Source organism: Nerophis lumbriciformis, linkage group LG11, assembly GCF_033978685.3.
Source record: "Nerophis lumbriciformis linkage group LG11, RoL_Nlum_v2.1, whole genome shotgun sequence".
Taxonomy (NCBI): Eukaryota; Metazoa; Chordata; class Actinopteri; order Syngnathiformes; family Syngnathidae; genus Nerophis; species Nerophis lumbriciformis.
Genome location: NC_084558.2, coordinates 48,348,587 through 48,374,406, shown reverse-complemented (window position 1 = coordinate 48,374,406; position 25,820 = coordinate 48,348,587). Strand labels below are relative to the sequence as shown.

At 39.1% G+C, this 25,820-nt stretch overlaps 1 protein-coding gene across 1 annotated transcript; it reads left to right on the top strand.

Annotated features, from left to right (window-relative positions):
- Nucleotides 1-4,142: 4,142 nt before the first annotated feature.
- Nucleotides 4,143-25,820, top strand: ambp (alpha-1-microglobulin/bikunin precursor). The gene is made up of 10 exons (XM_061966013.2): nt 4,143-4,316; nt 8,623-8,765; nt 12,440-12,516; nt 12,581-12,697; nt 14,758-14,859; nt 20,917-20,978; nt 22,904-22,988; nt 23,290-23,457; nt 23,537-23,704; nt 25,722-25,820. The coding sequence occupies exons 1-10, from the start codon at nt 4,197-4,199 to the stop codon at nt 25,772-25,774; spliced, it is 1,095 nt and encodes a 364-aa protein (XP_061821997.1). The 5' UTR covers nt 4,143-4,196; the 3' UTR covers nt 25,775-25,820.

Here is a 25,820-nt window from a genome sequence, read left to right as displayed (position 1 = left end):
TCCGTTTTAATTCTGTGTGCAGGAGGACACCGTGGAAGTGGGTGAAGCCAGGACGCTGACCCACTACGCCTGTCGCGGCTGTACCCTCACCATAATATTGGTTACCAATTGGTATTTTTAGTATTGACAACTGGACAGTTTTAATCTATATTGTAATAAATTGTAAATCAGCATCATTATCTTTCCTTATTTTGGGACGGTTGCTCTCACTGCATTGGGTTCTTAATATTTATATTGTTTTTTAACAAAATTTTATTAGATTTTAATATCCCACCACTTGGGTCCATAACAAATAGTTTGTATTAATAGTAAATAGTCAAACAGTTGACTAAAAGGGCGATCTTTTTTGTATTTCTCTGACAATCCTAACACCGACAAGTGTCATTTAAACATGTGAAATAATTACCAACAACACCAAATAGCAGTGGAAAGTTGTACTTATCTGTTCGATCCGGAGCTTGAAAGTTGCTAGCGCTAGCTTATTAGCATGTAGCATTCTCTTCTACTGTATTTACGTTACCACATTGCTAAACAAGCTGAAATGACCACAATCGCCCCCTAGTGTACGAGAGGCACACTGCATATGGCCATCAGTCACATGAGAGATACGAACAACCATGAAAATAGAAGAAACTGAATTATTTGGCAAATCAGACTCTTTTACTGCCTACTGTAACGTGCTGACGGTAAAAAGTGACATGACGTGAGACAAGGCAGCCTAAATTTTCAACGATTAGACTTAGACTTAGACAAAGTCAGACTAAGACAAACGTTAATCATCCACCAGGGAAATTTAAAAAACGAGTACAAAGAACATCTATTGTTCCTCCCTCCGAGGTCTTAATCAAGGCTCAAGTTGTTTGCTTTTCTCACACAGACATTTATTTCAGCCACGCCTTCTTCTCGTTAACAACGATGCCAAAACAATGCCAAAATAATGCCGTCAGAACTAATACATAAGAAAAACAGAACTTACAATTAGTCCGACATCAAATAAAAAATTAAAGCTGCAAGCATGGATGGACGGGACCGACTTTGATCTTGTCCCATAACCCAAAACTCATGACAATAGGTGAGGATGGGAACGTAGATCGATCGGGAAATTGAGAGCTTTGCCTTCCGGCTCAGCTCTTTTTCACCACAACGGATCGATACAGCATCCACATTACTGAAGACGCCGCACCGATCTGTTTGTCGATCTCATGATCCACTCTTCCCTCACACGTGAACAAGACTCCGAGGTACTTGAACTCCTCCACATGGGGCAGGGTCTCCCCGGATGACAGAGCTTCTCACCCTATCTCTAAAGGGACAGCTCGGGTACAAGCGGCTAAAATGAGTTTCGGCTGCTTGTGCCCGTGATCTTGTCCCATAACCCAAAACTCATGACCATAGGTGAGGATGGGAACGTAGATCGATCGGGAAATTGAGAGCTTTGCCTTCCGGCTCAGCTCTTTTTCACCACAACGGATCGATACAGCGTCCGCATTACTGAAGACGCCGCACCGATCCGTTTGTCGATCTCACGATCCACTCTTCCCTCACTCGTGAACAAGACTCCGAGGTACTTGAACTCCTCCACATGGGGCAATATCTCCCCGGATTACAGAGCTTCTCACCCTATCTCTAAGTGACAGCTCGGGTATAAGCGGCTGAAATGAGTTTCGGCCGCTTGTGCCCGTGATCTTGTCCCATAACCCAAAACTCATGACCATAGGTGAGGATGGGAACGTAGATCAATCGGGTAATTGAGAGCTTTGCCTTCCGGCTCAGCTCCTTCTTCCCCACAACGGATTGTTACAGTGTCCGCATTACTGAAGACGACGCACCGATACGTTTGTCGATCTCACGATCCACTCTTCCCTCACTTCTGAACAAGACTCCGAGGTACTTGAACTCCTCCACATGGGACAAGATCTCCCCGGATGACAGAGCTTCTCACCCTATCTCTAAGGGACAGCTCGGGTATAAGCGGCTGAAATGAGTTTCGGCCACTTGTGCCCATGATCTTGTCTCATAACCCAAAACTCATGACCATAGCTGAGGATGGGAACGTAGATCAATCGGGAGATTGAGAGCTTTGCCTTCCGGCTCAGCTCCTTCTTCCCCACAACGGATTGATACAGCGTCCGCATTACTGAAGACGACGCACCGATCCGTTTGTCGATCTCATGATTCACTCTTCCCTCACTCCTGAACAATACTCTGAGGTACTTGAACTCCTCCACGTGGGGCAATAACCCCCGGATTACAGAGCTTCTCACCCTATCTTTAAGGGACAGCTCGGGTATAAGCGGCTGAAATGAGTTTCGGCCACTTGTGCCCATGATCTTGTCCCATAACCCAAAACTCATGACAATAGGTGAGGATGGGAACGTAGATCGATCGGGAAATTGAGAGCTTTGCCTTCCGGCTCAGCTCCTTTTTCACCACAACGGATCGATACAGCGTCCGCATTACTGAAGACGCCGCACCGATCCGTTTGTCAATCTCATGATCCACTCTTCCCTCACTCGTGAACAAGACTCTGAGGTACTTGAACTCCTCCACATGGGGCAATATCTCCCCGGATTACAGAGCTTCTCACCCTATCTCTAAGTGACAGCTCGGGTATAAGCGGCCGAAATGAGTTTCGGCCGCTTGTGCCCGTGATCTTGTCCCATAACCCAAAACTCATGACCATAGGTGAGGATGGGAACGTAGATCAATCGGGTAATTGAGAGCTTTGCCTTCCGGCTCAGCTCCTTCTTCCCCACAACGGATTGATACAGCGTCCGCATTACTGAAGACGACGCACCGATCCGTTTGTCGATCTCACGATCCACTCTTCCCTCACTCCTGAACAAGACTCCGAGGTACTTGAACTCCTCCACATGGGGCAAGATCTCCCCGGATGACAGAGCTTCTCACCCTATATCTAAGGGACAGCTCGGGTATAAGCGGCTGAAATGAGTTTCGGCCGCTTGTGCCCATGATCTTGTCTCATAACCCAAAACTCATGACAATAGCTGAGGATGGGAACGTAGATCGATCGGGAAATTGAGAGCTTTGCCTTCCGGCTCAGCTCCTTTTTCACCACAACGGATCGATACAGCGTCCGCATTACTGAAGACGCCGCACCGATCCGTTTGTCGATCTCACGATCCACTCTTCCCTCACTCGTGAACAAGACTCCGAGGTACTTGAACTCCTCCACATGGGGCAAGATCTCCCCGGATTACAGAGCTTCTCACCCTATCTCTAAGGGACAGCTCGGGTATAAGCGGCTGAAATGAGTTTCGGCCACTTGTGCCCATGATCTTGTCCCATAACCCAAAACTCATGACAATAGGTGAGGATGGGAACGTAGATCGATCGGGAAATTGAGAGCTTTGCCTTCCGGCTCAGCTCTTTTTCACCACAACGGATTGATACAGCGTCCACATTACTGAAGACGCCGCACCGATCCGTTTGTCGATCTCATGATCCACTCTTCCCTCACTCGTGAACAAGACTCCGAGGTACTTGAACTCCTCCACATGGGGCAGGGTCTCCCCGGATGACAGAGCTTCTCACCCTATCTCTAAGGGACAGCTCGGGTACAAGCGCCTGAAATGAGTTTCGGCTGCTTGTGCCCGTGATCTTGTCCCATAACCCAAAACTCATGACCATAGGTGAGGATGGGAACGTAGATCGATCGGGAAATTGAGAGCTTTGCCTTCCGTCTCAGCTCTTTTTTCACCACAACGGATCGATACAGCGTCTGCATTACTGAAGACGCCGCACCGATCCGTTTGTCGATCTCATGATCCACTCTTCCCTTACTCGTGAACAAGACTCTGAGGTACTTGAATTCCTCCATATGGGGCAAGATCTCTTCCTCAACCCGGAGATGGCACTCGACCCTTTTCCGGGCTTCAAATAGTACATGTTTATGAATATAAATATGATGTATTATTAGCGTCATTTGACCTTTCACAACAGCCATAAACAAAAGCCGGGCTACTTGAAGGTAAACCCACGCATTCGCTACTCATTAATGACAACATATTGATTGAAGTCCGTCATCAGACCACCAACGCTCCGAGAGTCAGAACTTTGCTCTTTAGTGTGTTTGCTTTCTTGCACATAGAACACGGGTCAGTGCCCCCTGGGGTGTTGTTCTTTACCAACATCAGTCCTCGCATAGACGAGCACACTACTGGAAGCCTGAGAGCATGCAGAAAGCTTTGGTTCTGGTTCCTCTGCTGGTCCTGGGATGGACCTGGACCATCCAGGGCCTTCCTTTGGCAGTAGAACCTTTGTACCCCACGCAGGAGAACTTTGATCTGACCAGAGTGAGTACTTCAAGTGAATCTTTCATTAAATAATGTATTTCTGACAAAAGGTAGCTTGGGTCTAGATCAGTGGTGTCAAACTCATTTTAGCCTCGGGCCACATGGAGGAAAATCTATTCCCAAGTGGGCCAGACTGGTAAAATCATGGCATGATAACCTAATAATTAAAGACAACCTCAGATTGTTTTCTTTGTTTCATTTCAGCCAAAAACAGAAAAAGCACTTTCTGAAAATGTCTAAATCTTGTTTCTTGTCCCTTGACAAGACACTTCAAGTTGGTCGAAGCATTCCGGGGAAAGAATTGTTGCAATTTAAAGAACTCAATGAACTTAGTTTTTGCCAAGTCACCGCCTATCTGGGATGCGTTGAGAAGTCCCTCGGACCCAACTTGCGCCCGGGTGCTCACGCGAGTCAGCAGACAAGTCCTTCGCAATGCCCCGACCCACCCACAAACATTTCAGCAAGCTCAGAGCAGGTGGAAGGAAGTTTATTATTTTCCACCACAAGGGGGCGATATTGGCGCCAAAGCAGTCACGAGGTTACGTCTTACCCAATGCCCCGACCCGCCATCAAAAATTTCAGCAAGATCTGAGCATGTGGAAGGAAGTTATGACTGTTATCATTGTCCACCACAAGGGGGCGATGCTGGGGCCACAGCAGTCATGCAGTTGCGTTTTTTTGCTAATTTTCTAATATTAGCATGCCAACGTTTGCATGTCTTATGCTCGCTTTTTTGCTAAATTTGTGTGTTTAAACCTATTTTTAGCTATTTCTGTTTGTGGCCATCTTAGCATTATGCTAAGGTCTTTTATATTAGCATGCTAACGTTTTATGCTCGCTTTTTTGCTAAATGTGTGTGTTTGAACCTAAAAATCACGGAAGTTGATGCTTGGCGCCATCTCGGAAGTATGCTCACGTCTCTTATATTAGCATGGCAATGTTTTATGCTAGCTTTTTTAGCTATTTTTGTTTGTTTATACCTAAAAAAAATCATAGATTTTGATACTTATGGCCATTTTAGGATTATGCTAAGGTCTTTTATATTAGCATGCTAACATTTTATGCTCGCTTTTTTGCTAAATGTGTGTGTTTAAACCTAAAAATCACAAACTCTGATGCTTGGCGCCATCTAGGAAGTATGCTAACATCTATTATATTAGCACGTTAATGTTTTGTGTTGTCTTTTTTAGCTATTTTTGTTTGTTTATACCTAAAAAAATCATATATTTTGATACTTGTGGCCATCTTAGAATTATGCTAAGGTCTTTTATATTAGCATGCTAACGTTTTATGCTCGCTTTTTTGCCAAATGTGTGTGTTTCAACCTAAAAATCACGGAATTTGATTATTGGCGCCATCTTGGAAGTATGCTAGCGTCTCTTATATTAGCATGCCAATGTTTTATGCTAGCTTTTTTAGCTATTTTTGTTTGTTTATACCTAAAAAAAATTGATATATTTTGATACTTGTGGCCATCTTAGCATTATGCTAAGGTATTTTATATTAGCATGCTAACGTTTTGTGCTCGCTTTTTTGCCAAATGTGTGTGTTTAAACCTAAAAATCACGGAATTTGATGCTTGGCGCCATCTCGGAAGTATGCTATCGTCTCTTATATTAGCATGCCAATGTTTTATGCTAGCTTTTTTAGCCATTTTTGTTTGTTTATACCTAAAAAAAAATCATAGCTTTTGATACTTGTGGCCATTTTAGGATTATGCTAAGGTATTTTATATTAGCATGCTAACGTTTTATGCTCGCTTTTTTGATAAATTTGTGTGTTTAAACCTACAAATCACAGACTCTGATGCTTGGCGCCATCTAGGAAGTATGCTAACATCTATTATATTAGCACGCTAATGTTTTGTGTTATCTTTTTTAGCTATTTTTGTTTGTTTGTACCTAAAAAAAAAATCATAGATTTTGATACTTGTGGCCATCTTAGAATTATGCTAAGGTCTTTTATATTAGCATGCTAATGTTTTATGCTCTTTTTTTAGCTAAATTTGTGTGTTTAAACCTAAAAATCACGGAATTTGATGCTTGGCGCCATCTCGGAAGTATGCTAACGTCTCTTATATTAGCATGCCAATGTTTTATGCTATCTTTTTTTAGCTATTTCTGTTTGTTTATACCTAAAAAAATCATATATTTTGATACTTGTGGCCATCTTAGAATTATGCTAAGGTCTTTTATATTAGCATGCTAACGTTTTATGCTCGCTTTTTTGCTAAATTTGTGTGTTTAAACCTAAGAATCACGGAATTTGATGCTTGGCGCCATCTCGGAAGTATGCTAACGTCTCTTATATTAGCATGCCAGTGTTTTATGCTATCTTTTTTAGCTATTTCTGTTGGTTTATACCTAAAAAAAATCATATATTTTATAACTTGTGGCCATCTTAGAATTATGCTAAGGTCTTTTATATTAGCATGCTAATGTTTTATGCTCGCTTTTCTGCCAAATTTGTGTGTTTAAACCTAAAAATCACGGAATTTGATGCTTGGCGCCGTCTCGGAAGTATGCTAACGTCTCTTATATTAGCATGCCAATGTTTTATGCTAGCTTTTTTAGCTATTTTTGTTAGTTTATACCTGAAAAAAAATCATAGATTTTGATACTTGTGGCCATTTTAGGATTATGCTAAGGTCTTTTATATTAGCATGCTAATATTTTATACTCGCTTTTTTGCTAAATGTGTGTGTTTAGACCTAAAAATCACAGACTCTGATGCTTAGCGCCATCTAGGAAGTATGCTAAAATCTATTATATATTAGCACGCTAATGTTTTGTGTTATCTGTTTTAGCTATTTTTGTTTGTTTGTGCCTAAAAAAAAATCATAGATTTTGATACTTGTGGCCATCTTAGAATTATGCTAAGGTCTTTATATTAGCATGCTAATGTTTTATGCTCTTTTTTAGCTAAATTTGTGTTTAAACCTAAAAATCACGGAAATTGATGCTTGGCGCCATCTCGGTAGTATGCTAACGTCTCTTATATTAGCATGCCAATGTTTTTTGCTATCTTTTTTAGCTATTTCTGTTTGTTTATACCTAAAAAATAAATCATATATTTTGATACTTGTGGCCATCTTAGAATTATGCTAAGGTCTTTTATATTAGCATGCTAATGTTTTATGCTCGCCTTTCTGCCAAATGTGTGTGTTTAAACCTAAAAATCACGGAATTTGATGCTTGGCGCCATCTCGGAAGTATGCTAACGTCTCTTATATTAGCATGCCAATGTTTTATGCTATCTTTTTTAGCTATTTCTGTTTGTTTATGCCTAAAAAAATCATATATTTTGATACTTGTGGCCATTTTAGGATTATGCTAAGGTCTTTTATATTAGCATGCTAACGTTTTATGCTTGCTTTTTTGCCAAATTTGTGTGTTTAAACCTAAAAATCACGGAATTTGATGCTTGGCGCCATCTCGGAAGTATGCTAACGTCTCTTATATTAGCATGCCAATGTTTTATGCTATATTTTTTAGCTATTTCTGTTTGTTTATACCTAAAAAAATCATATATTTTGATACTTGTGGCCATTTTAGGATTATGCTAAGGTATTTTATATTAGCATGCTAACGTTTTATGCTTGCTTTTTTGCCAAATTTGTGTGTTTAAACCTAAAACTCACGGAATTTGATGCTTGGCGCCATCTCGGAAGTATGCTAACGTCTCTTATTTTAGCATGCTAATGTTTTATGCTATCTTTTTTAGCTATTTTTGTGTGTTTATACTTAAAAATCATAGATTTTGATACTTGTGGCCATCTTAGAATTATGCTAAGGTCTTTTATATTAGCATGCTAATGTTTTATGCTCACTTTTTTGCTAAATTTGTTTGTTTACACCTAAATATCACGGAATTTGATGCTTGGTGCTATCTCGGAAGTATGCTAGCGTCTATTATATTAGCATGCTAATGTTCTATGCTATCTTTTTTTAGCTATTTTTGTTCGTTTATACCTAAAAATAATAGATTTTGATACTTGTGGCCATCTTAGAATTATGCTAACATCTTTCATATTAGCATGCTAACATTTTATGCTAGCTTTTTAGCTCATGTATTATGTTTCAACCCAAAAATCATGGATTTGGATACTTGGCACCATTATAGAAATATGCTGGGACAGATAGCAGACCCGTCAACATTTTCTCGGGACTTTTCTAGTCTTGCTAAATATTGCATTTAATTGTTCAACAAGATCGATATTTTTGATGATACAGAAAAGTATATTATTTGTAATATTTCATTTTGCTTTCTTAAATCTGCGAGTCAAAACCTCATGTTTTCACGCCAGTTTTTGGGGACGTGGCACGATGTTGCCGAGGCAACCACGTGCCCTCACATTCACCGCCACAGGAGCAACGCGGCGATCGGCAAGCTGGTGTTGCAGAGAGGCGCCGACGAGGGCAAACTGCAAATGATTCGAACTAAACTCAAGTGAGTCGTTTAGTGCACACAAACACTCACCTGTTTGGTTGCCACCACCTTGTTGTTTGCTAAACCTAAATATTCCAAGTTGAACTCGCCCAAATATAGTCTTGTTTTATTAGTTTTACCATTTGTTTCCAACAGGGGGCATAGTTTTGCACCAAAAATATTACATGTTATTATGAATGTTACTAGATACTACATACATACATACATACAGTGTGTATTTAAAACCTTGATGGAGGTTTTTAGAGCGATTTATAGGCGGACTGGAGTGACTCCCTTAGCTCCATTGTTTGCTGACTCTTGCTAAGGTTTATTTACGAGTTAGAATGCATAAAAAATTAAAAATGTTCTTATCTTACATAAGGATTGTTAATCACAGACACAATTCCAAAAAAAAAGTGCAGTTCCTCTTTAAATATGTCTCGGTAATGTCAATGAAAACAATGATAATATTTTTTTAAATTAAAAACTGAAAACCTTTTAACTAAATATTTAAAAAATTTATATTTTTTCTTTATCCCAAATTATTTTAGTTGGAAAAAAATCCTAAAATATATTATTGTTTTTTTATAGTAGTGATTTTTAGTTATTTGTTTAAATGTATCTTTATTTTGATCTAGCTAGGGTTCAATTGAACTTTAATAAGAATAAACGTTTATAAAAAAAAATGCAACTAAACATCGAAGAAAAATATTTTGGCATTATCGTAAATTATTGTATTTTGGAGAATTTAGAAAAAATATATATTACATTGTTGTCAAATGAGGAAAAAAACGAGTCTTTATGTATTTTATATTGATCTGTCTACACTTTAGTGTGAACCTTTATTTGCTAAAGTTATAGATTTAAGTTGACGTTGTCCTAATGTTGTTTTTCTATTAGTTATACCAAGTACTGCCAGCAGGGGGCAATGTTTCTCACTGAAAATACACACAACATAGAATAATCATGGTTACGGCAACGCAATCAAATAATTTCAAAATATGTATTATATATATATATATATATATATATATATATATACATATATATATATATATATATATATATATATATATATATATACATTTTTAAAATACAAAGTACAATTATTTTCATTTGGAAAAAATTGGAAAATATATATTATTGTTGTTTTTGTTGTCAAAATAACATTGAAATTATTCACAGCGTTTCACTTTTCCCGCATTTTGTTATGTCACAGCCTTATTCCAAAATGGAAAAAAATATTTTTTGTCCTCAAAATTGTACAGACAATATCCCAAAGTGGCAATGTGAAAAGTTTTTATTTTTATTTTGCAAATTTATTTAAACTAAAAAAAAATATACAAAAGATCAAAGCCTTTTTCAATGCACACCTTTTCACATTGTCATTATGGGGTGTGGAATTTAATAGAAAATTAAAGCCCTGTGAATACTTTCCGGATGCATTTCAGTGTGAAACTTTATATGCTAAAGTTATAAATTTAAGTTGAAGCTGCTGTTATTTTTTTATTAGTTATACCATATATTGCCAACAGGGGGCAATGTTTCTTAACGTAATGGACATATAATACGTTTAATATGTTAAGGTTATGTCAATGCAAAACATGCTAATTATCCAAACAATACATTTAAAAAACAGATTTTTTTTTTTTTAACTAAACATTGAAAAAATATATGTTGTCCTTCTCGCAAATTATTTTAGTGTGGAAAATCGTGGCCCAACAGGGGGAAATGTTTCACACCAGTGGATAAACACTGGAAGACTTAGACAGGTAAGTTAATGTCATTGTTATGTCAGTGCAAACAATAATAATAATAATAATAATAATATTAATAATAGTAATAATAATAATAATAATATGTAATAAAAATACAATAATAGGTAATAATAATATTAATATGTAATAATAATAATAAATATGTAATAATTATATGTAATAACAATAATAATATGTAATAATGATACGTAATAACAATATGATATGTAATAAAAATTATATATAATATGTAATATGTAATAAAAATAATATACAATAATAATAATATGTAATAATATAATATGTAATAATAATATAATATATAATGATATTTGATAATAAAATAATATGTCATATGTAATAATAAGTAATAATACAATAATATTTAATTATAATAATAATATATAATAATAATATAATATGTAATGATAACATGTAATAATAATATAATATGTAATGATGATAATATGTCATACCAAAATAATATGTTAATAATATGTAATAATAATAATACAATATATAATCATAATAATACCATGTAATAATAATTTAACATGTAATAATAATAATATGCAATAATAATACTATATGTAATAATGATATGTAATAATAATAATATAATATGTAATAATAATAATATGTAATAATATAATATGTAATCATAATAATATGTAATGATATGTAATAATAATAATATATGTAATAATAATAATAATATAATATGTAATAATAATAATAATATAATATGTAATAATAATAATAATAAATAATAATAATAATAATAATATTATATGAAATAATAATAATAATATATAAAATAATAATAATAATATGTAATAATACTATAAAAATAAATCAATATTAATGATTTTATACTTAACATTTATGTCACAGTGTGTTGGTGACGAACCCCAAAATGCAGAGATGGCAGGTTTGGTGCAGGAAAACATGATTTAATTTTAACTCTATAACAAGAAACAAACAAAAGGGTACAAACCAAAGGCGGAGAACAAACTTGGCTATGAACAGAAACTAGCACAAAGGCTAAACTATGAACAAGAAACAAAAACACTTACTGTGACACGAATAAACAAAACTCACATGGCAAGAAACGAGCAGGATGGACTATGACATGAGCAGAGTGAACAGAAGTAGACAGAGCTACAACGACAAGTATAAATGACATCGACAAGTATAAATGACACTGACCTCGACAATCATTAGCGAACTTGACAATCACAAGTATCAGCGACAATACTCCAGCACAGACGGGAGGAAAAAGCAGGTCTAAATAGTAGCTGGCTGATTGACACCAGGTGTGGCCAGGTGCCAATCAGCCACAGCTGAGGGGACACAGTACTCAGGGAGACAAGTAGGAAATAACCAAAATAAGAGCGCCGACAGGAAGTAAAGACAAACAAAGGAAAAACTCAAAACATAACTAAACTGTCAGTGAAAAACCTGACAATTTAAAAACAATATTTAAGTATAATAATAATAATTATTCGGTCACTATCACATTATTTTAGTTTGGAAAATTGAAGAAAAAAAATTAAAGTTGTCAAATGACAAAAATATATTATTTTTTTTCTATTGATTTATCTTGGCTTTAGTGTGAAAACTTATTTGCTAAAGTTATATATTTCAGGTACAGTTGTCTGAATAGTTTTTGCCCCCATAGTTATGCCATGTAATGCCAACAGGGGGCAGCCTTCCGCACTGCAGTCAGCATACTTGATTTAGAAGGGAATAAGCGGTAGAAAATGGATGGATGGATGGATGGATTAGAAAACATATTTTAAACTCAAGTATAAAAAATATATTTTTCCATTATTACCCTCTGTGTGTGTGTGTGTGTGTGTGTGTGTGTGTGTGTGTGTGTGTGTGTGTGTGTGTGTGTGTGTGTGTGTGTGTGTGTGTGTGTGTGTGTGTGTGCAGGCGAGGGGTCTGCATGGAGAGCAGTGGAGAGTATAATCTGACAGCCACACCGGGACGCTTCAACTATTATGTCGCAAGTAAGTTTGTCAGCATCATCAAAGACGACTTTTGCCAACTTTGAAGAACCTGCTGGCCTTCCAGAGTGGGACGCAGACGTGGACGCCTACGTGGTCCACACCAACTATGAGGAGTACGCCATCGTGATGACGGTCAAGGAGAAGCCGGCGGGCCACAGCAGCACCTCAGTCAAGCTCTACAGTGCGTGGAAGAGTTAATACACACACCTGGAAGGGATAAAACACACACCTGGAAGGGATAAAACACACACCCGGAAGGGTTACAACACACACCTGGAAGGGCTACAACACACACCTGGAAGGGATCAAACCCACACCTGAAAGGGTTAAAACACACACCTGGAAGGGTTACAACACACACCTGGAAGGGTTAAAACACACACCTGGGAGGGTTAAAACGCACACCTGGAAGGAATAAAACACACACCTAGAAGGGTTACAACACACACCTGGAAGGGATAAAACACACACCTGGAAGGGTTAAAACACACACCTGGAAGGGATAAAACACACACCTGTAAGGGTTAAAACACACACATGGAAGGGATAAAACACACACCTGGAAGGGTTAAAACACACACCTGGAAGGGATAAAACACACACCTGGAAGGGTTAAAACACACACGTGGAAGGGATAAAACACACACCTGAAAGGGTTAAAACACACACCCGGAAGGGTTAAAACACACACCTGGAAGGGTAACAACAAGCACCTGGAAGGGATAAAACACACACCTGGAAGGGTTACAACACACACCTGGAAGGGTTAAAACACACACCTGGAAGGGATAAAACACACACCTGGAAGGGATAAAACACACACCTGGAAGGGTTACAACACACACCCGGAAGGGTTAAAACACACACATGGAAGGGATAAAACACACACATGGAAGGGTTAAAACACACACCTGGAAGGGTTACAACACACACCTGGAAGGGTTACAACACACACCTGGAAGGGATAAAACACACACCTGGAAGGGTTAAAACGCACACCTGGAAGGGTTAAAACACAATCCTGGAAGGGTTAATACACACACCTGGAAGGGATAAAACACACACCTGGAAGGGTTAAAACACACACCTGGAAGGGATAAAACACACACCTGTAAGGGTTAAAACACACACATGGAAGGGATAAAACACACACCTGGAAGGGTTAAAACACACACATGGAAGGGATAAAACACACACCTGGAAGGGTTAAAACACACACCTGGAAGGGTTAAAACACACACATGGAAAGGTTAAAACACACACCTGGAAGGGTTAAAACACACACCTGGAAGGGTTACAACACACACCTGGAAGGGTTAAAACACACACCTGGAAGGGATAAAACACACACCTGGAAAGGTTAAAACACACACCTGGAAGGGTTACAACACACACCTGGAAGGGTTACAACACACACCTAGAAGGGATAAAACACACACCTGGAAGGGATAAAACACACACCTGGAAGGGTTACAACACACACCTGGAAGGGTTACAACACACACCCGGAAGGGTTAAAACACACACATGGAAGGGATAAAACACACACCTGGAAGGGTTACAACACACACCTGGAAGGGTTAAAACACACACCTGGAAGGGATAAAACACACACCTGGAAGGGTTAAAACGCACACCTGGAAGGGTTACAACACACACCTAGAAGGGATAAAACACACACCTGGAAGGGATAAAACACACACCTGGAAGGGTTACAACACACACCCGGAAGAGTTAAAACACACACATGGAAGGGATAAAACACACACCTGGAAGGGTTACAACACACACCTGGAAGGGTTAAAACACACACCTGGAAGGGTTAAAACACACACCTGGAAGGGATAAAACACACACCTGGAAGGGTTAAAACACACACCTGGAAGGGTTAAAACGCACATCTGGAAGGGTTACAACACACACCTGGAAGGGTTACAACACACACCTGGAAGGGATAAAACACACACCTGGAAGGGTTACAACACACACCTGGAAGGGTTAAAACACACACCTGGAAGGGTTACAACACACACCTGGAAGGGTAACAACACACACCTGGAAGGGTAACAACACACACCTGGAAGGGTTACAACACACACCTGGAAGGGTTACAACACACACCTGGAAGGGATAAAACACACACCTGGAAGGGTTACAACACACACCTGGAAGGGTTAAAACACACACCTGGAAGGGTAACAACACACACCTGGAGTGACACAAGTTGTCGGTGGTCCTCAGGTAGAAGCTTGGACGTGAGGGACACGGTGATGGAGGACTTCAAGACGCTGGCCAGAGAGCAGGGCATGAGTGACGACAACATCATCATTAGAAGCAACAAAGGTCAGACTTTTGTCTTGATGGAGTCATAAAACCTTTATTTCACGCAAAGTAGGACCTCAAAAACACTTTGCCCTGCAAGTCGAGAACCTTCATGTTTTTTATCAGTGTTTAGCTGGGAATACCTGCTGTCTAATCATTAACATGTCATTTGTATATTTCTATTTAGTTTGTCTTTTGTTTTTTGAGGTAAACATTAACATTTTATGTTATTATTTAAGATACAAATTAACATTTTATTTTATTATTTGAGGTAAACATTAACATGTTATTTCATTTATTTTTTAACATCAACAGTAATATTTTATTTTATTATTTAAGATAAATATTAACATTTTATCTTATTATTTGAGGTAAACATTAACATTGTATTTTATTATTTAAGATACATATTAACATTTTATTTTATTATTTTAAGTAAACATTAACATTTTATTGTATTGATTATTTAAGGTGAACATTAATATTTTATTTTATTATTTTAGATACATTTTAACATTTTACTTTATTATTTGAGGTAAACATTAACATGTTATTTCATTTGTTATTTAAGGTCAACATTAATATTTTATTTTTGTTATTTATGATAAATATTGAAATGTTGTTTTATTTGAAGTAAACATTAACATGTTATTTAATTTATTATTTAAGGTGAACATTAATATTTTATTTTATTATTTAAGATAAATATTAACATTTAATTTCATTATTGGAGGTAAACATTAACATTTTATTTTATTATTTAAGATACATATTAACATTTTATTTTATTATTTGAGGTACACATTAACATGTTATTTCATTTATTATTTAAGGTCAACAGTTATATTTCATTTTATTATTTAAGATAGATATTAACATTTATTATTTGAAGTAAACATTAACATGTTATTTAATTTATTATTTAAGGTGAACATTAATATTTTATTTTATTATTTAAGATAAATATTAACATTTAATTTCATTATTGGAGGTAAACATTAACATTTTATTTTATTATTTAAGATAAATATTAACATTTTATTTCATTATTTGAAGTAAACATTAACATGTTATTTCATTTATTATTTAAGGTCAACATTAACATTTTATTTTATTATTTAAGATACATAGTAACATTTTATTTTGTTATTTGAGGTAAACATTAACATTTTATTTTATTATTTAAGATACATATTAACATTTTATTTTATTATTTGAGGTAAACATTCACATGTTATTTAATTTATTATTTAAGGTCAAAATTAATATTTGTATTTTATTATTTAAGATAAAAAACAAAACTGTATTTTATTTTAGGTAAACATTAACATGTTATTTCATTTATTAATTAAGGTAAACATTAACATTTTATTTTATTATTTAAGATCAATGTTAACATTTTTATTTTATTATTTGAGGTAAACATTAACATTGTATTTAATTTATTATTTAAGGTCAACATTAACATTTTATTTTATTATTTAAGATACATATTAACATTTTTATTTTATTATTTGAGGTAAACATTAACATGTTATTTCATTTATTATTTTAGGTCAAAATTTAAAAATGTTGATTATTCGAGATGAATATTAACATTTAATTTTATTATTTGAGGTTCACATTAATATTTCATAGTATTATTTTAAGGTAAACATTAAAAATTGTATTTAATTTTAATATTTAGGGTCAAAATAAAAATAAAAAATTATTTGAGATAAATAATAATATTTTGGTGTATTATTTAAGGTAAATATTAACATTTAATTTGAGTATTTTAAGGTTCAACATTAAAACATTTTAAATTATTAGAGATTATTATTAACACGTTGTTTTATTATTTGAGGTTGACATTAACATTTTATAGTATTATTTTAAGGTAAATATTAACTTTTAATTTATTTTTATATTTAGGGTCAAAATTAAAAAATATATATTTGAGATAAATAATAATATTTTGATGTATTATTTGAGGTAAATATTAACATTTTATTTTATTATTTGAGGTCAACATTTTATTCTATTTTGTTATTTGACGTATACGTGAACATTTTATTTTGTAATTTCACTTAAACGTTATCATCGGATTTTGTCTTTGAAGTTAAACATTAACTTAAAATTAAATCACATTTTATTTTAATTCTATTTTATTTTATTGTATTTTATTATTGAAGTAAGCATTTTATTAATTTTATTATTAGAGGTAAACATTAAAGTATTTTATTTTGTTACTTGAGTTAAACATTTACATTTCAGGAGGCTAAAATGTAATGGCAGAGTCCAACCGACTAACTGCCGACAATGCGGACCAAGGTCTGACACTGATCGTACAGGGAGTGGACCGCCACAATCAGACAGTCCGATACCCCATACTCTCTGAGCACTCCCCACAGGACTTCCCGAGGGACACGGTCGAATGCCTTCTCCAAGTCCACAAAGCACATGTAGACTGGTTGGGCAAACTCCCATGCACCCTCAAGGACCATGCCGAGAGTAAAGAGCTGGTCCACAGTTCCAGGACCAGGACGAAAACCACGCTGCTCCACCTGAATCCGAGGCCTCGACTACCCGGCGTAGCCTCCTCTCCAGTACACCTGAATAGACCTTACCCGGAAGGCTGAGGAGTGTGATGCCACGATAGTTGGAACAAACCCTGCGGATCCCCTTCTTAAAGGGAGAAACCACCACCCCGGTTGACCAATCCTGAGGTACTTCCCCTGATGTCCAACCGAGTCTTGTCAACCAAGACAGCACCACAGCATCTAGAGCCTTAAGGAACTCCGGGCGGTTCTCATCCACCATCCACCCCCTGGGCCTTGCCACTGAGGAGCTTTTAACTACCTCGCCAACCTCAGCCCCAGAAATAGGAGAGCCCACCACGGAATCCCCAGGCACTGCTTCCTCATAGGAAGACATGTTGGTGGGATTGAGGAGGTCTTCAAAGTATTCCTTCCACCGATCCACAAGATCCTGAGTGGAGGTCAGCAGCACACCATCCTCACCATACACGGTGTTGACAGTGCACTGCTTCCCCCTCCTGAGGCGGCTTAGAAGCCATCTGGAAGTCGTTTTCCTTGGCTTCCCTGAACCATGTTCGAGTTTTTGCCTCTGCAACCGCCAAAGCCGCACACCGCTTGGCTTGTCGGTACCTGTCCGCTGCCTCCAGAGTCCCATGAGCCAAAAGGACCCGATAGGACTCTTTCTTCAGCTTGATGGCATCCCTCACCCCTGGTGTCCACCAATGAGTTCTGGGATTACCGTCACGACTGGCACCAACCACCTTGCGACCACAGCTCCGGCCGACAATAGAGGTACGGAACATGGTCCACTCGGACTCAGTGTCCAGCGTTCCAAGTTCTTGAACCTGTCTGTCTGACGGGAGACTCTGCCAGACGTTCCCAGCAGACCCTCACTATGAGTTGGGGCCTGCCGGGTCTGACCGGCTGTTGGTGGGATTGAGGAGGTCTTCGAAGTATTCCTTCCACCGATCCACAAGATCCTGAGTGGAGGTCAGCAGCACACCATCAGCAGCACTGCTTCCCCCTCCTGAGGCGGCGGATGGTGGTCCAGAATCGCTTAGAAGCCATCCGGAAGTCGTTTTCCTTGGCTTCCCTGAACCATGTTCGAGTTTTTGCCTCTGCAACCGCCGAAGCCGCACACCGCTTGGCTTGTCGGTACCTGTCCGCTGCCTCCAGAGTCCCATGAGCCAAAAGGACCCGATAGGACTCTTTCTTCAGCTTGATGGCATCCCTCACCCCTGGTGTCCACCAATGAGTTCTGGGATTACCGTCACGACTGGCACCAACCACCTTGCGACCACAGCTACGGCCGAAAATAGAGGTACGGAACATGGTCCACTCGGACTCAGTGTCCAGCGTTCTAAGTTCTTGAACGTGTCTGTCTGGCGGGAGACTCTGCCAGACGTTCCCAGCAGACCCTCACTATGAGTTGGGGCCTGCCGGGTCTGACCGGCTGTTGGTGGGATTGAGGAGGTCTTCGAAGTATTCCTTCCACCAATCCACAAGATCCTGAGTGGAGGTCAGCAGCACACCATCCTCACCATACACGGTGTTGACAGTGCACTGCTTCCCCCTCCTGAAGCAGCGGATGGTGGTCCAGAATCGCTTAGAAGCCATCCGGAAGTAGTTTTCCTTGGCTTCCCAGAACCATGTTCGAGTTTTTGCCTCTGCAACCACCGAAGCCGCACACCCCTTGGCTTGTCGGTACCTGTCCGCTGCCTCCAGAGTCCCATGAGCCAAAATGACCCGATAGGACTCTTTCTTCAGCTTGACGGCATCCCTCACCCCTGGTGTCCACCAATGAGTTCTGGGATTACCGTCACGACTGGCACCAACCACCTTGCGACCACAGCTACGGCCGACAATAGAGGTACGGAACATGGTCCACTCGCACTCAGTGTCCAGCGTTCTAAGTTCTTGAACGTGTCTGTCTGACGGGAGACTCTGCCAGACGTTCCCAGCAGACCCTCACTATGAGTTGGGGCCTGCCGGGTCTGACCGGCTGTTGGTGGGATTGAGGAGGTCTTCGAAGTATTCCTTCCACCGATCCACAAGATCCTGATTGGAGGTCAGCAACACACCATCCTCACCATACACAGTGTTGACAGTGCACTGCTTCCCCCTACTGAGGCGGCGGATGGCGGTCCAGAATCGCTTAGAAGCCATCCGGAAGTCGTTTTCCTTGGCTTCCCTGAACCATGTTCGAGTTTTTGCCTCTGCAACCGCCGAACCCGCACACCGCTTGGCTTGTCGGTACCTGTCCGCTGCCTCCAGAGTCCCATGAGCCAAAAGGACCCGATAGGACTCTTTCTTCAGCTTGATGGCATCCCTCACCCCTGGTGTCCACCAATGAGTTCTGAGATTACCGTCACGACTGGCACCAACCACCTTGCGACCACAGCTACAGCCGACAATAGAGGTACGGAACATGGTCCACTCGGACTCAGTGTCCAGTGTTCCAAGTTCTTGAACGTGTCTATCTGACGGGAGCCTCTGCCAGACGTTCCCAGCAGACCCTCACTATGAGTTGGGGCCTGCCGGGTCTGACCGGCTGTTGGTGGGATTGAGGAGGTCTTCGAAGTATTCCTTCCACCGATCCACAAGATCCTGAGTGGAGGTCAGCAGCACACCATCCTCACCATACACGGTGTTGACAGTGCACTGCTTCCCCCTCCTGAAGCAGCGGATGGTGGTCCAGAATCGCTTAGAAGCCATCCGGAAGTCGTTTTCCTTGGCTTCCCAGAACCATGTTCGAGTTTTTGCCTCTGCAACCACCGAAGCCGCACACCCCTTGGCTTGTCGGTACCTGTCCGCTGCCTCCAGAGTCCCATGAGCCAAAATGACCCGATAGGACTCTTTCTTCAGCTTGACGGCATCCCTCACCCCTGGTGTCCACCAATGAGTTCTGGGATTACCGTCACGACTGGCACCAACCACCTTGCGACCACAGCTCCGGCCGACAATAGAGGTACGGAACATGGTCCACTCGGACTCAGTGTCCAGCGTTCCAAGTTCTTGAACGTGTCTGTCTGACGGGAGACTCTGCCAGTCGTTCCCAGCAGACCCTCACTATGAGTTGGGGCCTGCCGGGTCTGACCGGCATCCTCCCCCACCATCGGAGTCAACTCACCACCAGGGGGTGATCAGTAGGAAGCTCCGCCCCTCTCCTTAGCTGAATATCTAATACATGAGACCACAAATCCGATGACCCAACCACAAAGTCGATCATGGAACTGCAGACTAGGGTGTCTGGTGGAACATTAAATATGGTCTTCATCAGTTTTATCTATTCGGTTTTTATTTGACTTTGAATTTAATATTTCACAGACGACTTCACAATCAAAGAAAGCTGTATTTTATTTAATGAAATAACTGATAGCTTTAAAACAAATCAATGTTTTATTTTGTTGTATTGAAATGTCATCATTGAAGGATAATTGTAAACAAATCTATTTTTAGTAACATTTCACTTTATTATTGTGCTATTATTGATCTATTTCTCTCATCTGTGCAGACTTTGAAAGTGTTGCGTAACTTGTTGACCTTTGACCTGCCGCAGGTGACTGCACTCCAGGTGAGCACCTGGAAGAGGTGACCTTTGACTTGGATCTTCAGCTTCAGGTGCTTCACTTCTTTCACTTTTTAATCAATCATTTCCTGCTCAAACGGTACAAATATCACCTGAAGCAGCACTGGGGGTGTGCCGATACGGCGCCCCCGCTTCTCATGTGATATTAATGCGATACAATATCACTGGGTGTGTGATATAGCGACATCAATGCGATATGACATCACTGGGTGTGTGACGTAGTGATATCAATGGGATAGGACATCGCTGGGTGTGTGACATAGTGATATCAATGCGATACGACATCGCTGGGTGCGTGACATAGTGATATCAATGTGATACAACATCGCTGGGAATGTGCCATAGTGATATCAATGCAATACGACATCACTGGGTGTGTGTGACATGGTGATATCAATGCGATACGACAGCACTGGGTGTGTGACATAGTGATATCAATGCGATACGACATTCCTGGGTGTGTGACATAGTGATATCAATGCGATACGACATCACTGGGTGTGTAACATAGTGATATCAATGCGATACAACATTGCTGGGTATGTGCCATAGTGATATCAATGCGATACGACATCACTGGGTGTGTGTGACATGGTGATATCAATGCGATACGACAGCACTGGGTGTGTGACATAGTGATATCAATGTGATACAACATTCCTGGGTGTGTGACATAGTGATATCAATGCGATACGATGGGTGTGTGACATAGTGATATTAAAGCAATACAATATCACTGTGTGTGTCCCATAGTGATATCAATTCGATACGATATCACTGGGTGTATGACAAAGTGATATCAATGCAATACGACATTATTGGGTGTGTGACAGAGTGATATTAATGTGATACAACATCACTGGGTGTGTGTGACATGGTGATATCAATGCGATACGACAGCTCTGGGTGTGTGACATAGTGATATCAATGCGATATGACATCACTGGGTGTGTGACATACTGATATCAATGCGATACGACATCACTGAGTGTGTAACATAGTGATATCAATGCGATACAACATTGCTGGTTATGTGCCATAGTGATATCAATGCGATACGACATCACTTGGTGTGTGACATGGTGATATCAATACGATACGACAGCACTGGGTGTGTGACATAGTGATATTAATGCGATACAACATTCCTGGGTGTGTGACATAGTGATATCAATGCAATACGATGGGTGTGTGACACAGTGATATCAATGCAATACGATGGGTGTGTGACACAGTGATATCAATGTGATACGATGGGTGTGTGACATAGTGATATTAAAGCGATACAATATCACTGTGTGTGTCCCATAGTGATATCAATTCGATACGATATCACTGAGTGTATGACAAAGTGATATCAATGCAATACGACATTATTGGGTGTGTGACAGAGTGATATTAATGCGATATAATATCACTGGGTGTGTGACATAGTGATATCAATGCGATACGACATCACTGGGTGTGTGACACAGTGATACTAATGTGATATGATATCACTGGGTGTGTGACATAGTGATATCAATGCGATACGATATCACTGGTTATGTGACATAGTGATATCAATGCGATATGACATCACTGGGTGTGTGACATAGTGATATCAATGCGATATGACATCATTGGGTGTGTGTGACATAGTGATATCCATGTGATACGACATCACTGTGTGTGTGTGTGTGTGTGTGTGTGTGTGTGTGTGTGTGTGTGTGTGTGTGTGTGTGTGTGTGTGTGTGTGTGACATAGTGATATCAATGCGATACAATGTCAGTGTGTGTGACATAGTGACATCAATGCGATGCAACATCACTGGGTGTGTAACATAGTGATATCAATATGATACGACATCACTGAGTGTGTGACATAGTGATTAATGTAATACGATATCACTGGGTGTGTGACAGAGTGATGTCAATGCGATACAACATCACATAGTGATATCAATGTGATATCACAGAGGTCCAGGAGACAGGTGGCACCAGTGATGGATCTGGCAGACATGGATGGTTCTGGTTCTGACCTTCTGACCTTCAATGATTCTGGTAGGAGACCACACCAGGTCCAACAAGTCTCTTAGTCACCTTACCTCGCTCACTAGTTTCCTCTCCTTGTTCCCTCGCTTCCTTGCTCCCTCTCTCCCTTGCTTCATTTCCTCGCTTCATCGCTCCCTTGCTTCCTCTTTGCTCCTTCACTTCCTCTCCTCGCTCCCTGGCTTCCTCACTCGCTCCCTTGCTTCCCTTCTCCCTCGCTCCCTTGATTAATCTCCTCGCTTCCTCGCTCCTTCATTTCTCTCCTCGCTCCTTCCCTTGCTCCCTTGCTCCCCCTCCCTGCTCCCCTCGGCAGAGTCGTGCCAGCTGAAGGCGGAGACAGGTCCGTGTTTCGGGATCCACCAGAGGTTCTTCTACAACTCTTCCTCGCTGACCTGCCAGCCCTTCAAGTACGGCGGTTGCCTTGGCAACGACAACAACTTCAAGACGGAGAAGGAGTGCCTGCAGAGATGTCGTGTCGCCGGTGAGCGCCGCTTCTCTTCTTTTTACCCCCCCCCCAAACATGCACTGCTGTGACGTCATCACTGTGCCCTCCCCCCCAGCCGTGTGCCGGCTCCCCCTGGCGGTAGAGAAGTGCACAGGTCAGCCGCTCACCTGGTCCTTCGACTCCAACCTGGGCGTGTGCTTCCCCTACAAGGCCGGCTACTGCCAGCTCAACGGGAACAAGTTCTACAGCAAGGCCGAGTGCCAGGAGTACTGCCAGGCCAAAGGTCGCCACCCGCATCATATTAATGTTCATCAATGATGTCATCGTGCTGTTTTTTCCTGTTGCATCATATTCATGTTGATCAATAACGTCATCATATTGTTTTCCTGTTGCATCGTCATCAATGATGTCATCATGATGTTTTTTTCTGTTGCATCATCATCAATGATGTCATCATATTGTTGTTTTTTTCTTTTGCATCGTCATCAATGATGTAATCATGTTTTTTTCTGTTGTATCATCATCAATGATGTCATAACATTGTTTTTCTGTTGCAACATCAATGATGTCATCATATTGTTGTTTCTGTTGCATCATCATTAATGATGTCGCCATGTTGTTTTTATGTTGCATCATCATCAATGATGTCATAATATTGTTTTTTGATGCATCATCATCAATGATGTCATCATGCTGTTTTAATGTTGCATCATCATCAATTATGTCATAATATTGTTTTTTATGTTGCATCATCAATGATGTCATCAAATTATTTTTGTTGCATCATCATCAATGATGTCATCATGCTGTTTTAATGTTGCATCATCATCAATGAAGTCATCATGTTGTTTTTTCTGTTGCATCATCAATTATGTCATCATGTTGTTTTTTTCTGTTGCATCATCATCAATTATGTAATCATGTTTTTTTCTGTTGCATCATCGTCGATGATGTCATTATGTTGTTTTTTTCTGTTGCATCATCGTCAATGATGTAACCATGTTGTTTTTTCTGTTGCATCATCATCAATGATGTCATAATGTTTTTCTGTTGCATCATCATCAATGATGTCATCATATTGTTTTTTTCCGTTGCATCATCATCAATTATGTCATCATGTTGTTTTTTCTGTTGCATCATCATCAATGATGTCATATTATTTTTATGTTGCATCATCATCAATTATGTCATAATATTGTTTTTTTTCTGTTGAATCATCAGCAAAGATGTCATCATATTATTTTATGTTGCATCATCATCAATTATGTCATAATGTTTTTCTGTTGCATCATCCTCAATGATGTCATCATATTGTTTTTTTTCTGTTGCATCATCATTAATGATGTAATCATGTTTTTTTCTGTTTCATCATCAACAATGATGTAATCATGTTGTTGTTTTTCTGTCGCATCATCGTCAATGATGTCATCATGATGTTTTTATGTTGCATCATCAATGATGTCACCATGTTGTTTTTATGTTGCATCATCATCAATGATGTCATATTATTTTTCTGTTGCATCATCATCAATTATGTCATAATATTGTTTTTTTCTGTTGAATCATCATCAATGATGTCATCATATTATTTTATGTCGCATCATCAATTATGTCATCATTTTGTTGTTTATGTTGCATCATCATCAATTATGTCATAATATTGTTTTTCTGTTGCATCATCATCATCAATGATGTTATCCTGTCGTTTTTCTGTTGCATCATCATCAATGATGTCATCATGTTGTTTTATGTTGCATCATCAATGATGTAATTAATGTTTTTATGTTGCATCATAATCAATGATGTCATCATATTATTTTATGTTGCATCATCATCATCAATTATGTCATCATATTAGTTTTCTTTGGCATCATCATCAATGATGTCATCCTGTCGTTTTTCTGTTGTATCATCAACAATGATGTCATCATATTGTTTTATGTTGCATCATCAATTATGTAATTAATGTTTTCTGTTGCTTTATCATCAATGATGTCATCGTGTTGTTTATTCTGTTGCATCAGCATCAATGATGTCATAATGTGTTTATGATGCATCATCATCAATGATGTCATAATGTGTTTTTTATGTTGCATCATCATTAATGATGTCATAATATTGTTTTTTTCTGTTGCTTCATCATCAATGATGTCATCATGTTGTAGTGTTTCTGTTGCATCATCATCAATGATGTCATCATGTTGGTTTTTTCTGTTGCATCATCATCAATGATGTCATCAGGTTGTTTTTCCTGTTGCATCATCATCAATGATGTCATCATGTTTTTTTTTCTGTTGCAGATGAAGACACTACAGCCGTTGTGCCACTCGCGCAGACGATGCCAGAAGAATAAACAAATATTTGCAAAAATATTTCCTTAATAAATCAAAACTCATCTA

What these genes read in the sequence shown, in the direction of transcription:
- ambp (XM_061966013.2), top strand. Translation starts at nt 4,197, where the DNA reads ATGCAGAAAGCTTTGGTTCTGGTTCCTCTGCTGGTCCTGGGATGGACC. An exon ending in CACCTCAGTCAAGCTCTACA is followed by an intron (nt 12,698 to 14,757) that starts GTGCGTGGAAGA and finishes GGTGGTCCTCAG; the next exon opens with GTAGAAGCTTGGACGTGAGG. An exon ending in GCAGAGATGTCGTGTCGCCG is followed by an intron (nt 23,458 to 23,536) that starts GTGAGCGCCGCT and finishes CCTCCCCCCCAG; the next exon opens with CCGTGTGCCGGCTCCCCCTG.